Source organism: Leptidea sinapis, chromosome 15 (assembly GCF_905404315.1).
Source record: "Leptidea sinapis chromosome 15, ilLepSina1.1, whole genome shotgun sequence".
Classification (NCBI taxonomy): Eukaryota; Metazoa; Arthropoda; class Insecta; order Lepidoptera; family Pieridae; genus Leptidea; species Leptidea sinapis.
Window position 1 is genome coordinate 514346 of NC_066279.1, and position 18369 is coordinate 532714.

The 18369-nt window shown below is 35.9% G+C and overlaps 1 protein-coding gene across 1 annotated transcript; it reads left to right on the plus strand.

Moving 5' to 3' along the window:
• LOC126968384 (calcium-independent phospholipase A2-gamma-like) lies at window positions 1-17672 on the plus strand. The gene is made up of 10 exons (XM_050813389.1): window positions 1-430; window positions 2022-2317; window positions 5708-5845; window positions 6612-6704; window positions 8110-8308; window positions 8915-8998; window positions 9869-9987; window positions 11324-11518; window positions 12778-13009; window positions 13993-17672. The coding sequence occupies exons 1-10, from the start codon at window positions 310-312 to the stop codon at window positions 14256-14258; spliced, it is 1743 nt and encodes a 580-aa protein (XP_050669346.1). The 5' UTR covers window positions 1-309; the 3' UTR covers window positions 14259-17672.
• The last annotated feature ends 697 nt before the right edge of the window (window positions 17673-18369 follow it).

Consider the following 18369-nt stretch of genomic DNA (forward strand, 5'->3'; position numbering starts at 1 on the left):
ATGTTGGTATCATTGATCGGGTGATTTTACGTCAGTCAGCTCCCAGCTGAGTGCCACCGTTAACTTCCGTATTATTCAGTTTACTACTATTGACATTCTTCAAAAGAAGACCAGTGAATTGTGAATTTTGTGATAGTTATCTAAAAATAAACTCGCAAATTGCGATTTAAAAATAATATTCAAGGTTTTGCTTAAATATCAAATCACACTACAAAAGCAACAGTGTTATAATCCAAGCGAAAGTAAAAACAGTGCGCAGTTACACACAAACAGTTTATTTGTGATTTTCTTGAACTCATTTCGGTGAGAATGTCGTCGTTAGGGAGTCAGTGGAGAGTTATAAGACATTATTTATCTATGACAAATTTAAATGCTGAAGTTGAAAAACTAGTGCAAAGGATAAAGCCTGCAACGCCTGAACAGTGGGAACGTATGTATTATGTTTAGAAGTTGTTAGTTCAATCACCCCTGACACAGTATTAACATTGTTATGTATTTACCTAGTACTGATGTATACTAAAGTACTTATTCATCTTACACTGAAACATGGGCTAAGTGTTTAGAATAATTTGAATTACTTAATAAATAAGTGACTCTTTCGATATTATTATTTTTATTATGCTGCGTTAACTGTATCAACAATAACATTGAGGCACACGATAATATAAATTACTATGCAAACTGATAAGAAATACATTATTCATGTATAGTAAAAACTCACACAAACTAATCAGAATTTGGTGATTATTCTCAAAGAACAACAATTCTCTAATTTCCTTTGTAATTTGGAATTTTTTGAGCCTCTTTTATTTTGGGAGCTTTGGAACACATTGTGTTCAAGTCTAGTTCACAATTGATTCACACATACTGTAAATATGGTTATTATTTTATAAAGATACTAGCTGACCCGGCAAACGTTGTTTTGCCATATAAAGTATAATTCACGCGATAGTTTCATAAGTAATAAAATATTGCCTATATTATAGCCTGTACATCATTTTGTTCTATTATCAATAGTTTTTGCAGCGCACACAAAAATAGGTATTCGATTTTACACCTTGTATTACAAAATAGCAATTTTATTACGGATCCCTAATTTTGAAAAAAAAAAACATAGCCTATAGCCTTCCTCGATAAATGGACTACCCAACACTGAAAGAATCATTCAAATTGGGCCAGTAGTACCAGAGATTAGCGTGTTCAAACAAACAAACACTGCAGCCTTATAATATTAGTATAGATAAGCTATGCGAAGAGAAGCAGGGTTCTCTATGACAGGATCATTAACCCACTATAAGCTTACACACATGGATCAAGTGATAACTCCTGTGTCTTCTTCAATCCAAAAAAAGAATTCTTATTTATTTCAAAAATCAATAAAGCGTCTTCTGATATGTTACAGATAAAGGCTTAATTAATCTTAATATATAAACATGAAAATCTTAAAATAAATAGCAATAAATTAAAAAATCTATGTAACATCTGTACCTACTTATTCATTTATTCATAGTATAGAAATCAACTACCCCAATTTTGAACTCTTTTTATGAAAATAAGGAACAAGACAAGCAGGAAATTCAGCTGATGGTAATTGATATGCCCTGCCCATTACAATTCCGCTCAGGAATTTTGAAAAATCCAAAATCAGGAGTGGCACTACAATTACGCTTGTCTCCTTGAGACATAAGATGTTAAGCCCCGCAGTTTCACTAGCTATGGCACCCTACTCACGGAAACACAATAATGCTTACACATTACTGCTTCAAGGCAGAAATAGGCGCCATTGTGGTACTCATAATCTATGTGGCATCCTGTGCAAAGGAGCCTGCCACTGGTAAACTTGTTCAGTTAGCTAGAATACAATTCAGTCCTATGTGAGACTATAATCTTTACAATATGACTATGAAAAATGTCCAACACAAGTTTGTCAACCTCCAGTAGGGCTAGATTTCTTTTTAAATTTTTCAAACATATTCTCATAATTTGAATAACCAATTCATAAAATTCTTCACCTCTTTCAGATCTTATTAAAAAATTTGAGAAAGCTGTTGCTGTAAGGTTATCTAGTTCCGAAGAAAAGCAATTGGAACCTAAAAACACAGTTAAGACAACCACAATTGATGAAACTAATAAAATTGCTACTAAAGAGGTGAAGGAAAAGACGGATAAAGTAGAAGACAAAGGGTTAACCGTGGGTTCGGAGGCCAAGGAAATAACATTTCAAGGGCTTTGGGATGGTTTGAAACTGAAGAAGGACCTGCATTTTGGAAAAATATCTGAGCCAAGTTGGAAATCTAGTAAACCCATTGTTACTAAGGTAAGACTTCTCATTTATATATTGAGTAATTAAATAGGCTATGAAATGCTATAGTGTCGGCAAGTGTCTGCCTTCAAAACAATGTTTGTTTACTATTATAGCATCTTTAATGTTATTTTCATGCATTATTGAAATGTACTTGCTGTGGGCAATAACTCAATGTAAATCACAGTCTACCTCTTATTGGCTAAAATTAAATATTGCAACAACTCATACATACAATGAGAGTTAAGCCAACCCTACTCTATAATATACGCAAGTACTCTATAATATAAGTATCCTACTGTATTAGAGGCCCAACTACTATATTTCTCAAAAAAAAAATGATAGTAGGTGAAATCACAATATGGCATCAAATTCAGTGTAAAAATGTTTGGTTTAAAATGTGCAATTCATATTCAGATTGATGAATTCGATTAGCACTGTCGTGTTTGTACTGTTTTGGTAAGACTACCTACTTATGAACTTAGTTTATAATATTATTAGTAATTATTTTGTGAGGTATCTCTTCCACAAAAGCCATTATTGAAGAGTTGAAGTTGAAAATTTTCTACTTCTAAAATGAGTAACAGTAGTAATAATAATAGTGGTGATACTAATACAGTTGAAAAATGGCAACAAGTTCACAAATATTTTTACACAATATGTTATATTTTTAAAGTCATAACCCTCACTTCTAATACACAAATAAAATTTGTAAAACAAAATTTTATGAATGATGCGGGACTCTAACCCAGGACCTCCGGCGTTCTGTGCCGCTGCTCTAATCAACTGAGCCAACCGTTCGAGTAACTTATCGTTATAAAATATTGTTTGCTTTGTTCAAGTCTAATCTCATAAACTCTAATCTAATATGCAAATATTGGGGTTGATTAGGTTATCAACTGTAAAGTAGATCCTGTAGATGAAGCCACAACCTGAGAGTTGAACAAAGCAAACAAGATTTTATAACGATACGTTACTCGAACGGTTGGTTCAGTTGGTTAGAGCAGCGGCACGGAACACCGGAGGTCGTAGGTTCGAATCCCGCATCGTTCTTAAAATTTTGTTTTTCAAATATTTTAAAAGTAATATCATTTCTTCTCTCAATCATGGCAACTTTTGCCTATATATATCCGCGTATATTTTCTTTAATGAAAATAACAAACTACTAGATGAGCGCAATACAGCCAGTCTTAAATTAATTAAACCTGAACTAATGGTATTTTGTAATTTAAATTTATTGTAAAAACAGTTATGAGGCATTCCTAAGTATATAATTATCTTTAGAAATTGTGAATGTTATGTATTTGTCTCGTATCTTGACATGTCATAAAATTAAAATGCGCAGTAGCGTGTGATAAGTATTCTATTTGTATATCGTATGGCGTGATTGTCTCGTGAATAGAAAATGCAGCTGTGAAATTTCTGGCGTATGATATAACACTACAAGCGACCGTTTGTGACATTGCCTGAGTAATTTCGTTTATAAGTAGCAATGTGAGCGAAACTATATACATGGACTTTTTTTGCACTAGGTACCAAATCGCCCCTTTTTCTGCAGTGAAGCAGTAATGTTCATGCATTATTGTGTACGGTTTGAAATACGCCGTTGCTAGTGAAATTACTGGGCTAATTAAAATTTGAAAACAAAATTTTATGAACGAGGCGGGACTCGAACCAACGAACTCTCGCGTTCCTTGCGAGTGCTCTTTCAACTGAGCTAACCATTCGAGTGACGTATCGTCATAAAATCTTGTATGCTTTGTTTAACTCTCAGTTTGTGGCTTCGTCTATAATTATATGTCTCAAAATGACGAGCGAAATTTGGGTTTGAACCAAGAATCCTTCAGGGGCACTGCATTGGTGGGCAGGGCGTATCAAATACCATTAAGTGAACGTCTTACACATGTCGTCACGTTTTATCATAAAAAATCTTAAACAGGCGATGTTTTAAGTTATTATTTCAATAGCCTATTGGCAGTAATTCGAGTATGACCGGAGATTTTATGGATTTTTATGATCGCAGTAGTACATGGCAATCCAGACGACGAGGTTTTTTTTTAATGAAAATAAGGGATGAGGCAAGGAGGACGTTGATCTAATGGTAATTGATACGACCTACCCATTACAATGCAGTGCCGCTCAGAAATCTTGACAAACACAAAAATTCTGATGAATTGCGCTCGTCACCTTGAGACTTAAGATGTTAAGTCTCATTTTCCCACTAATTTCAGTAGCTACGGCGCCCTTCAGACCGGAACACCGCTGTAATGATTACACATTACTGCTTCACGGCCGAAATAGGCACCGTTGTGGTAATAACACATATTCTAGCCGGCATCCTGTGCAAAAGAGCCTCCCACTGGTTGATAGTTATCATCAGTAAAAGTCTGTTTTTAATAACTTTTTATTTAATAATGTCTAATCGTATCATGCTAGACGCAGATATATTGGATGTACTAGATATGTCAGTGTGAAAGTTTTATTTTAGTTGACTGATTATTTTAGTGTTCTATTTCGTTATCTCTCGCTGTGATTTTGATTATTACTTTGTTTTTGTAACAAATTGATAATTCAAGAAGAGAAACGCTTAGTAATCTATGTCACAGTTTTTGTTTTTATGGGCGATAATAGATCTAGAATGTACTAGATGTGTCAGAAGATTATGTTAGAGATAATATACATATTTTTTATTACACCTTATTGGAATGTAGCTTCGTATTTATGTGACAACGGCCGAAATTTTGTAATTTATTACGTACGAATGTCTTTGTTTTCTTTGTTTTCGTAATTTACTGACGTGCCAACAACACTTTGAAAGGCTGGCAAAGACACACCAAATGGCAGTCTGTGTTAAAATACAAAATCGACATATTTGCAATTTAGATTTTTTTATGAAACAAAGGCACGAGACGAGCAGGACGATCAGCGATGATCGTCCTGGTCATCTGATGATCTGATGGTAATTGATACGCCCTGCCCATAACAATGCAATGCCGCTCAGGATTTTTGAAAAACCCCAAAAATTCTGAGCGGCACTACAGTTGCGCTCATCACTTTGAGACACAAGATGTTAAGTCTCATTTGCCCAGTAATTTCACTAGCTACGGCGCCCTTCAGACTGAAACACAGTAATGTTTACACATACTGCTTCACGGCAGAAAAAGAGGCCGTTGTGGTACCTATAATCTAGCCGGCATCCTGTGCAAAGGAGCCTCCCACTAGTAAGGAGCTTCTCACTGGTAGATAGATTAAATATTCCCACTCTGTTTTTATCTATTGTGCGTAATAAATTCTCGCTAAATAAGTCTGCCAAGTCTGTACCTGCGTAGAGATGCCACAAACGCCTTCCAGTATTACATGGGCTGTGTACTCTTCAGCACTAAATCGTCCTCTGCTTGGTTTCAGACTTCAATACACTCCAGAACAGCGTACGTTATCTCTGCAATCGTAACAGCAGAGACTCCGGAGTGTCTCCTCAAGAGGACTGAGCACTTCATTGAACATCTGCAGCAATATCCGGAAGCCAGGGACTATGCCATTAAGGTATACACAGTTTTGTCGTCAAACTCTTTCTACATAATTTGTTATTTTTTAAAGTGATACACACAAATTAAAATTGAAAACAAAATTTATGAAAGATGCGGGTCTCGAACCCGCGACCTCTCGCTTTCCGTGCGAGCGCTTTTCCACTGAGCCAACCGTTCGAGTGACATATCATTGATAAAGCTTGTGTGTCTTGTTCAACTCGCTGTTTATATACGACATAGTATTTTCTTACAGTGTCAGACATTTAATAATATGCAGGGCTGTCGATGACAGGATTGTGCAGTCGCCCCAAATGGCGCTCGTTCAGGAGCAAAACTCATGGACTAGCCGTAGCTTCTCTCGACCATAACGAGTTGCCCCACGCTGTCGCCACAATCAATTATACTTTTTTTTTTATTAGAGGGGTAACTCACCTTATCCGTACACGCTGTCTGTCAATGGGACGACGTATAGCTTACCAGCGATAAAAGTTTGTATGGAATACTCAATTCACGCGTCCCAATATAAGGCGATAAGAATGACTTATCGGGTATATTGGGACAGCTTCATATTACTGACAGTAGAATGTAGTAATTTATCTCTATCTGTAGATAGTATATTGCGACCGGCGGTAAGTCGTATCGGTTCGGGAAAACAGCAGCCGGTAATTGATTCCAAGCCGGTATTTTAGGCGAGCATATCTGATATCCATACAACATATAACGATATCTATTATTACTTGGAATAATTTATAGGAAAAAAACTAATAACATAAAACTTTTAGGAAGGCGCCGTACGAGCGTTATTGCGGGTACAACACAAACTCAAGTCCGATGAAAAGTTACTCAAAACTGAAGTCTATGCCCTTGTTAATGAGGTATGTTTTTCTTTATATACAGATTGTGAAAGCAATCGACGTCTCCGTTTGAGCCGTCGGGAAGTGATTACCGCCGCACATGCTATTTTATAAAACCACAGGAATTACATAAACTTGTACAGGCTCTTAACGCAGATTTTTAAGGCTATATTAACAATCATTGCCGAATATGTTTTTATGCAAATCCTACAAAGGCCTCAATACTATAAGGCCACATTTGATCTAACTCCTAATGAGTCTTATTAAGCGTTGAACACCGCCTGATCATGGTTTATTAAATAGTAATCACAACAAAACAATGGGATCCCTTGGTCTAGATCACGTGGTGATTATGGGGTTCGTTGGTAGTGATCATCCACCAGATAACGAGACTCTTATTCTAACTTCCGAGTAGTGGGGAGTATCAATAAAAGGCATAAAAGGCATTTATTTTCTCAAAATTGATTCCTTTAGAATTCTTTTTGATGTCATTTCTAATATACTAGATACTACTACCGCTTCGGAAACAAATGGCGCTCTGAGAGAGAAGAAGCGGCGCAAGAAACTCTCCCAGCATTCATTTTTTGCGCTCTTCAATAAAAATAAACAATATTGTACAGTCATTTCTATCGCTATAAAATAATCACAATCTAGTTCCAGGCTGTCCGATCATTTAGATATTCAGCTGTGGAGTTATAGGATTTACGACAGAGCCATTTTTTTATAAAACATTTACATTTATTTATAGATAATGCCTGAACAGTAGCTGGGACTTTATTATAAAAGTGTATACATTTACCCTTAAAGTTATTATGTATCTTATGAAGCCTACTAGAATTAGTCAATGTGAGGCCGAAACGTGTTTCTTTACGCCATTTGAGAAAAGTGCTTTGTTGCCTCGCCGCTATTATTCTATAAACATTTTTACCATCCAATTACCATCAAATATGCCCGAACAAACTTGCAACCGGATATAAGGTCTTTGTATTTACGGGATATTTTTCCAATTCGACGTCTACTATGTGCCATTTTCAAGCCCTTGTAAGCCGAATGCCAGTTGCCCACTTGGTCAATTATACCCACAACCTTTGAATATGAAATCGGAAAACAGAAAACACATTGGTGTGTTGGACGGGGATGAAAGACAACGGCGCTAGCCTTTGCATCAGTGACACTATACCGTGATGTAAGAATATATGAGTTTGTATAGAAATTTAAAACGGTCACGAGTAGAAAAAAAAGAGAAAAAGGGAGTTCGGCAGCACCATAGACTTACAACATACCAGCGTATAAACAAACAAAGTGTACCACAAAGAGAAGAATATATAAAAATTGTTCACACATTACATTTATATATATGTATTTATATAAGATACCTACAACTCTGGCAGGTATTCGTGATTGATTTGTATTGTCAACTTTCCAGGCCCTAGCTCAGGTAGGCTACATGGGCCCCACAAAGAACCGGGGCCCCAATATTCTGTCTATCGACGGTGGCGGCATCCGCGGCATCATAGCTATCGAGATCCTGCGACACCTGGAGCGGCTCACCGGTAGGAGAGTCCAAGACCTGTTCGACTACATCATCGGAGTCAGCACTGGGGCTATCATCGCTGCTGTTATTGGTAAGAAAAGTTTTAATGACTATTTTTGGGAATATTTTACGATGTACAGGTGAAGCAGTGAATTTTCATTGGCTAGATTGCGTTCCACAATAACTTCACCTCTATGTACCAAATGACTTATAAGCAGGTCAGTTTGGCAACCGCGTATTCTCGTTTCGTTTGACGCAATTATTGGCGAAAGTCTTAAAAAAAGCTGTTTCTATACTAAGGCCAGCGAGAGTAGATAAAAAATGTAAACAATCGGACCGTTACTGAGTTACATTGCTATACCGAGCGATTATTATCTCTGTCCTTATCACTCGTACGAAGAAATGGCGACAGTTGGTCAATGACAGTTGTCGTTGCGTGTTTCATGGTACAAGAAAGCAGTAATTACCGCAGTTTTAAACAATCCGCCATTTTTGAACTGGTTCATTCCTATATATACATTCTTTATATTGAGTTCAGGAGTATGATAGTGCTGTTACCTAATTATACAACACTAGGCGGGCGAGGCGAGGTGTACCTACGGACAGCGGGGGAAGATGCTCAAGCTCTTTACCTCAGACCCCGATTGCATTCAACTCGTGCACATTCTGAAGTAAACAATCAATGTATTTGTTGCAGCTGGCGAAGGTAATTTGGAAACAGCGAATCAAATGTACATCACATTGTCGAAGCAAATGTTCGGGAATACGTCGCTACTTGGAGGTGAGTCGCATTATTCTATTGATCTCTGAGATAGCAAAAACACCCCTCGTAATATCTGGTGCTTTTTAGGATGTGATATAAACTTTAAGCGTTGCGAGCACTTTATTTGGTGAGTTTTGAATGAGATGGACTTGTCACGCTCGGTACTGAAACGCTCGTTCGTGTAAATTCAGATCGTATTGGAGCAAAACTTATCAGAGTATTTGTACACATTTTTGTTTAAATATGTTGTAAAACTTATTAGTTTATGAATATATAACAAAATCATTGCTGTATTATTAACCTACCCGTGATAAATCTTTTAGTCCGTATAATAAACATGCATGGTGAGGATGCCGGAGAAGTCATCGTTGTGTTGCCAACCTTAAAAGTGTTGTCTTCTCAATGTTTGGTTGTATGTGGAAGTGTGGATATCTACACACGCAGATTGATGATTGATGCTACGGGTACAGCCCATCATACGTAAAAATAATATTGAAATTATTAACGACTTTTGGTCCTTCGAGTCGGAGTCTGATTAAAAATATTATATTTTTTGCGTTAAAAGTTTCTTGCTACCCAGAGTTCTCACAACTCTTTTTCTGTAGAGTGCCATGTCAATGAGACATACTTAGAGAACACACGTCTGTTTCATTTCGAAATAATACAATAAATTTGTTTATTGACTTAAATATTCGCAATTATAATATACTTTTGAATAAAATTAATTGAAAATAATGAATTCAACCATTTTAGTTTCCCTTTTATAGTATATTTAAATAGTTTATACCCTGGTCCATTTCTGCTTTTACGTTTTATTCTCCTACTTGAAGTTTCTGTAAGTCCTATAAGATGTCAATATTTTAATAAGATTTTTTTAAATTCGCTCAGGTACGTCTCGTTTAGTTTGGTCCCATTCGTACTACGACACTGTTGCCTGGGAGAAAATGCTTCAAGATCACCTTCGTGACGTCATGCTGACTCAGTGCAACAGATTCAACGCACCTAAAGTAAGTTTAATTTTTTTAGGGTAGTGGTGGAACCACGCATTGATATAGGGTAACGACGCTAATCTTAGTGATGTCATAGGGACATAAAATATTCGCGAACTCGTGAAAAATATCTCCAATACATGACATAATTCAAATTCAAATATTTTTAAACAATTTGTTATTTTTCAAGGTGGTAACCCTCACTTCTATGATTAAATGTATTGCACAAATATGAAAACAAAATATGTTTCGACTCGAACCCGCGACCTCTCGTGTTCCGTGCGAGCGCACTTCCAACTGTGCCAACCGTTCGAGTGACGTATCGTTGATATGATCTTGTATTTCTATATAATATGTAATTATTGGGGTTCAGCAGGTTATCAACTGTAAAGTAGATCCTGTAGATGAAGCCACAACCTGAAAGTTGAACAAAGTATACAAGATTTTATCAACGATACGTCACTCGAACGCGCACAGGGAAATCGAGAGGTCGCGGGTTCTAGTCCCGCATCGTTTATAAAATTTTGTTTTCAAATTATCAAATATTTTTATTAAAAATAGGATATGATATCACTTTTGAAAGTCAAAAACTACATACCATTCGAAAAGGTATTCCTCAGACCTAAGAAAAATTGGCGCAATAAACTTAGCGGGTTTCTTTTTTTCATATAAATATGGTTACAATGTAATTTCGTACAATAAAATTTATTTTTTAATAACCTGAGGGTGGTCACTCCATTCCAAATCTGTGGTATAATTAAGAAAGCCATTTCTTGTAATAGTACCAAATGTTTACTACACAAACGTTTTTTAATTTCGTAATACATTTGTTTTGAAAATTTTCTCGGATCTTGCATATGTTTTTTATAAAAGTAAGGGACGAGACGAGCAAGACGTTCAGCTGATGTTAATTGATACGCCCTGCCCATTATAATGTATTGCCGCTCAGGATTCATGTAAAACCCAAAAATTCTGAGCGGCACTACAACTGTGCTCGTCACCTTGAGACATAAGATGTTAAGTTCTATTTGCCCAGAAATTTCGCCGGCTATGGCGCCCTTCACACGGAAACTCAATAATACACACTTCTGCTTCACGGCAGAAATAGACGCCGTTGGGGTATCCATAATCTAGGCGGTATCCTGTGCAAAGGAGCCTCCCACTGGTAAAATATACATCGCCCCTAAAGAGATTTACTGATCGATTGTGCCGAGAAGTATGCAATATGTACGTGATCTCGTAAAAGAACTTCTCCAACTGACTTTATCGCTTTTTAACGACATGTGTCTTAAAATAAGTTCTTCACAATGTCTTGCTTTTCACTTTTGTTGGTACTAAAATATATTTTTAACAGATGTGCGTGGTGTCTTGCGTCGTGAACTCCGGGTCTCGCCTGAGCCCGTACCTGTTCCGCACGTACGAGTGCGGGTTCCGAGTGCGCTCCGTGTTCCCGGGCACGACACGTGCGAAGCTCTGGCAAGCCGTGCGAGCCTCAGCCGCTGCTCCCACCTACTTCAGCGAGTTCAACTTGCACGGGCTACTGCACCAGGTGAGATCACCCAACCTCACTTTTCTATCAGCTGAAATGTTTTTAACATTCCTACCGAGATATAATATCATATGCGAACGGTGGTTCGTTGACGCGATGGAATTTATTAGTTTAACTTTTCTATATGCAATAAATGTGTACGAGAAGATGACCCAATAAATCCAAAATAATGTCAAGCGTCATAGCCTCACTGTTATTGGTAGGCTAACATAATACAAAACGACCTAAGGTGGGGATAACATATTCAAATCAAATCAAAATCAGTTTATTCACGTAGGTCACGGAAAAAGACACTTATGAATGTCAGAAAAATAATAAAATATTTTTCTTATTGAATCTACCGCTACTTCTTAAAGGGTAATATAATAAGGTCTATAAGAGCTAATGAGAAGAAGTGGCAAGAAACTCATTGCCACTCTTTTATATCAAGATTTACATTTAAGTACATCGATTTACAAATCATTTCAAATTACAATAGAATATGTTAAATGTTATTATGATATGATCCCGATAGCATCACACTGCGCCCGTCACCCTAAGAGTACGCAATACTCGAATACCATAAAAATCAGTTGGATCATTTGACAATTTTAAGATGACTTCATAACCTTATCTGTTAACCGTAACCGTCCGAACTTCGCTGGTTAAAGTTATAGTTAATGTTAAGTAGCGATCTGTCAAAAGTTTCAAATAAATATTCGATATTGACAGTATGGCAAGCACTGACCTCTACTATATACAACTGCACTGGCAGCTGTCAAAGTGCTTTTGTGCCTGTTTGATATTCGCCATTTTGGCGCTGTTGGCTATGTAGTGAGAGTCTGCGGTCCTAAAACTAATGATGACAACCTCAGCAAACATCTATATATGGTGGGGAACTATTTACAAAAAAAAATGTGTACTTTATTACGTTGATTTTTGAAGTATAATTAATAACGTAACATGAACGAAATTGATTCAAAATGCAAAAATATTTCAGAGTATTGTACGTTCCTTCGTAGCCATTTGTATTAAACGTCAAAATTAGTTCTCTAGACGCTCGCGAGTGGCGCTTCAAATAGGCACAAAAAATTTGCTGTCAAACATAGGGTACAGCCTGTCCAGTGATATTTATATAGGTGATGACTAGGAATACGATGGTGCAACACATTCCGCAGTCTATGTTAAAGTCAGAGTTACTGTTAAAGTTAAATTTGACTTAAACCGTAACTATAACTATACAATCCAGCCTAAGTTCATTTTTATATTTTTGTTATCAGGATGGCGGGATAATGGTAAACAATCCAACGGCAGTAGGGCTTCATGAAGCGAAGCTACTATTCGGTGCAGATGCTCTCAAGAACAGCACAGTCATCTCTGTGGGCACGGGGCAAGCGCTGAACAAACACTTAGACTATCAGCTGATGGGCAAAGGTCTCGCTAAAGACTCCTCTGGCACGAGTTGGAAGGATAAGTTCAATAAGATACTTGATTCTGCAACTGACACTGAAGGTAAGAAAATATGTTGCAAACTATTATTTTGCAAAATTACAACATTTACATGGATTGGCCTGTAGGATTAAAATCAAAGTAAATCATAATAAACTTAATAAATAATGATATAATGCGAATAAATATAGGTGTAATATAATTTTGTATAACGAATAACAAATAAAAAAGATGAATATATTATATGTAATGGCGGAAGAGGGTGCACCGTCACTAGCAGAGTCCATACTACTAGACTTCTAGCAGTGGTCGTCGATGGGTAATGTCAGTGCAACGAAACAAACTTATTTACACAATCAAATTATAATGTTTCTACATTGATTTGTTGATTTGATTGATTGATTCTTCAATTTACATAAACACAACTATTGGATATATGGAACGCGCGATGGTTCAAGTTATTGGCCGGGGTGAACGTTGACTCCATCGAACGCCGACAGATGGCGCTGGAGCATATGGATATATTTGAGTGTTGGTGCCTTATATGTATCAATATGATTTCGATTATCCGACGCTCTTACTGTGAAAGAAAACTTGAAGATTGTGGTTAAATTGACCAAATCGCACTGGCCTTATAAAAAATTAATTTTGAACCCAGTGTTTTTACGCAAAAAAAGGCGCCTAACCCGTGAATGCGTAACCTTTTCTTTTTTTTATGAAAATAAGGGACGAGACGAGCAGGACATTAATACGCCCTGCCCATTACAATGCAGTGCCGCTCAGGATTCTTGAAAAACCCAAAAAATCCGAGCGGCACTCGTCGCCTTGAGACATAAGATGTTAAGTCTCATTTGCCCAGTAATTTCACTAGCTACGGCGCCTTTCAGACCGAAACTCAATAATGCTTACACATTACTGCTTCCCGGCAGAAAAAGGCGCCGTTGTGGTACCCATAATCTAGCCTCCCACTCTATTTAGGACTTTAGATAAGGAGTTCTAGTATAATTAATTTGCCAGATAACGATCAAGTGTTCTTACTATTTCAGGTGTACACTTAGTATTGAACGACCTCCTACCATCAGGCACCTACTATCGGTTTAACCCCCCGCTACACGAGCAATGTGCCATGGACGAGATCAACCCGGAGAAGTTGCAAAACATGGTCACTGACACGAATGCCTACATCCGTAGGAACCAGCATAAGTTTGAGCAGGCGGCTAATATGTTGGCCAGGGAACGTACTCTGGTGCAGAAAATGGTGGACTTTGTGCAGCACAGGGGTCACCTGATGGGGGTTACTCAGGTCAAGTGACGGTTGGGATGTCAGCAGGGAGTTTCTTGCTGATCTGAATCGGGTTAAGATTGATGCTATTACACAAATAAAATTTGAAAACGAATTTTATGAACGATGCGAGTCTAGAACCCACGACCTAACTAACGACTAACGAAGCCACAACCTGAAAGTTGAACAAATACAAGATTTTATGACGATACGTCACTCGAACGGTTAGCTCAGTTGGCAGAGCACTGGCACGGAACGCCAAAGGTCGTGGGTTCGAGCCCCGCATCATTCATAAAATTTTGTTTTCAAACTTTATTTGTGTATTAATCCTAGAAGTGAGTGTTATCACTTTAAAAACATAACATATTGTTTTGATGTTATTATTTCCACTTGCTTATTTTATTGTAGATTATATTAAGTTTTTCAGTTTATGTTTAGGTGTTAAAAATTGATATAATTATGTCAATTTGCTGTGCTGATTGTGAATAAAATTTGATATTTTATTGTCTATTTGATGGATACGTAGTTGTAAATGCGTAACAGTTATCAAATTGATAAAATTATAATATCTTTTGTTTGTAAAATGTATTTTTAACCCCTGGGAAATGTTAGTTATGGGATATAAATATCATTTAACCCCTCAATGTTACAAAATCGTAAAGTTATTGCTTTAGTAGATAACTTAGTTATAAACTTATTTTTATTCTCACAGTTAGGTACAATATATTTTTCTATATTAAGCAGATTTTTCGAATGCCTTGACTAGTCTTATTATATGAAATGGATTTTTCTCCGCTTATTTTAATTTCACTTATAAATAATCGTCAAAATTTCTAACATGACTCTATATTTATGTGTTGTAGCTATATTAGCATGTAGTTATTGTATAGCTTTGACATGCCCGAAGCACTGGAACAAGAAAATGTGCTTTTATCGCGATAGCCGTTAAATTATGATAATAATATACCTTATAATTCTAAGGTGCCTAATAATGTACAACATTAAAAATAACTTTAAAATTAGCCACTTACTTATTGACGTCAGGGATACGGTTTTTAGTTTCGAGCGCGCGGTTTCAATGATTCTCGAATGTTCGATATTATCTGTCATACGACAAAATTTTTCACGATAATTTTCGCTTAAACCTAAAAAATAAATGGTACTTAGTATTTTCTAATGAATACTTTGATATTAAAATAATTAACACTTACATACAAAAATGATAGGTTATAGAAACTATGCTTATAAGACCACGCGACACAAGTGAAATTTCATCAAGACGAGATATACTCGTATAATATTACTAGATATTCAAATTCAAATATTTTTATTCAAAATAGGATGTGACATCACTTATTGAAAGTCAAAAACTACCACCCATTCCAAAATGAATGCCTCAGACCTGAGAAGAATGGGCGCAATAAACTCAGCGGGCCTTTTTTTTCATCGAATAAATATGTTTACAAAGTAATATTGTACAATTAAACTTATTATTTAATAGCCTGAGGGCGGTCGCTCCATTCCCAATTTGTGGTATCATTAAGAAAGTCATTTATGTTATAGTAACCTTTAACATAAAAACGTTTTTAACAATTATTTTGAATAAACGTAAACTTTCGTTTTGAACATTTTCTAGGATCTTGTTGTAAAAGCATATACATCGCCCCACAAAAGACTTACTAACTCGACTTAGCCGAGTAGTAGGCATCACAGATAATATACGAAATACATCAATATTTTTGTTGTATATTCATAAAGTATTATAATTTACGATGTATTTAAAACGGCTTCACACTCTTTCGATCGATGCAGGTTCTGACTAGTTTCTCACCAATTGTAGTGCTAGATTGGGCGCGACCGCGAACTCATATCACTCACCCCAAGGAAATACCTTCGATTGGTCTATAATTATTCGGTACATACATCGATTGAATGTGAGTAAAGCCGCTTTAAATATAAAGGTATAGTAGATACTGTCTCACGAAAGTTTTAATAATTTAATTAATTGTGTAGATACAAATTTCTTTGGTAACTTTTGCTCTGACAGACCGCGCTCCTATATTCGACTCGAGCGAGACTGCTTGAACGATCGTTACACAAAATAAAGTGCTCAACGCAATAGAAGTTTTCAATTCAGAAATATTCGTGTGCGAAAGTTTTACCCCCTTATTCATAATAGTCCGCTAACTTTAAACAGACGCTAAGGAGTGTTTTTTCTCATTCTGACTTAGGTCAATAGAAGAAGACAGTGTGAGAATTAGCAATGCTTTAAGTTAGCAGACTATTATGAATAAGGGGGTAATCTTTAAATTTGATCGTTTGACTCTCAAAAATATACGGAAGGTAACACGGATACTACCACCTTTATTATAATATGATGTCTTCACAAGTAAGTACTTTGTTTTTGCTTCCTTATATTTCATTGTGATTTTCATAAATCTGATTTTAATTATTACATTGTAAGTACATCAGCTGTGATATTTCGAGAATTTGAACACATTTTACATTTTCGTCATAATGTTTTTGTGTTTAAAACATATATTTGCAGATTTTGTTTTTTTTTTCAGTTTGGTACCATATCTACAGCAGTGCTGTATCTAAAATATGTAAAATATTTCCTATCCAACTGTAAATAATGTAAACGGACATAGAAGCGTGCAACAGATAAAGTGTTATAAATATGTATTTCGATTCACATTGTATTATATCGCATTCTCTGCGTATATGTCAAAGTGGAAAATCATTCATTTACGTCAAAAACGACAGTTGTGTCATAAGTAATTTTTTAAATTTACCACCATTTCGGAAAACTTAAATTTTTATGAGGCAAAGTGGCAATATTTTAAGTCAATATTTACAGTCTAAGGATTTTTTAACTTTAAAATTATGTAGTATGAGTCCGATCTAAAGAAAAGACATATTGACAGCACTATTTCACTTATTATTCCTTTGTTCATTCGTTGAATATCTATTTCACATTTGTGTTTTCTAGAATAATTGAATCGCATTCCGATTTTTTTTTCTGTTTTGTTTTTGTGGTTTTTAATTGTAATAGAGCAGTCTTAAAATAAGTGTTGAAGGACTTTATGGCCTTTTGACTCCAGGACCTCGCTGGAGGGAGGGTTAATTAAAAATATAAAATTTGTAATTCGAATGCCTTTTTATGCAGCCGTATTGTGTTGCCGCTTAAAAATTTTGCCTTTATTAGGGTAAGTTAAATTTAATTGTTTTAGAATAATGCTTATATATGGACCTAGTCCAAAATTTTTATTATTCATTTCCACTTTTGCGGTATGAATAATACCTAAAATATATATGAAAAATATGTCGTATATGAATAAGTAGAACAGTAATTATGAATATTATTTGTTACTACAATCTAATCTTATTATTCTAGTCATTTGTAATTTCTTAAAGAAATAAATGTCTGTGTAAATATCTAAATTAGGTGGTTTTATTTTTTCCTTTTCTGGCACTACACACTTTGTATTTATGTATCTGTGGATTGTTCATTGAGTTTTCTCATTTTGGCGCCAATATATTGTATAATATGTTTCGATATTAAAATGTGTGGGGTGATAAAGAGAACCGAATCGCTGTGATTGCATTATAAAAGAAGGTATGGAGTCAAATGCAATTTTTTGAAACTCCCATACGCTTGGTATTAGTAAAATGTTTTTGATAATGACACCTCTTCTGTTTGTGACAGAAAAAGATCTGGGCGTCCACGTGGTGTTCGTATGAAAAAGGTAGTCAAAACAGTAAGGGAAATAATTTAAAGAAATCCTGTCCGAAAGCATAAGATTTTATCTCGGGAGATGAAGATAGCACCAAGAACCATGTCGCGTATTTTAAATAATGATTTAGGACTTGAAGTCTATAAGATACGCACTGGTCATTTCTTAACTGATAATTTAAAAAAGGATAGGTTGGTAAAATCTAAACAACTACTGAAGCGGTACGCAAAGGGATGTCACTGAAAAATTTTATTTACCGATGAGAATTTTTTACAATTGAGCAACAGTTTAACGAACAAAATGACCGTATTTATGCTCAAAGCTCTAAGGAAGCTTCCCAATTAGTCGACAGAGTGCAGCGTGGGCACTATCCGACTTCAGTGATGGTTTGGTGGGGTATTAGG

Excerpts from the sequence above, each read along its gene's own strand:
- LOC126968384 (XM_050813389.1), top strand. The coding sequence starts at position 310 with ATGTCGTCGTTAGGGAGTCAGTGGAGAGTTATAAGACATTATTTATCT. Across the intron at positions 9,988-11,323 it reads ACAGATTCAACGCACCTAAA|ATGTGCGTGGTGTCTTGCGT; the intron begins GTAAGTTTAATT and ends TATTTTTAACAG. Across the intron at positions 13,010-13,992 it reads TTCTGCAACTGACACTGAAG|GTGTACACTTAGTATTGAAC; the intron begins GTAAGAAAATAT and ends TTACTATTTCAG.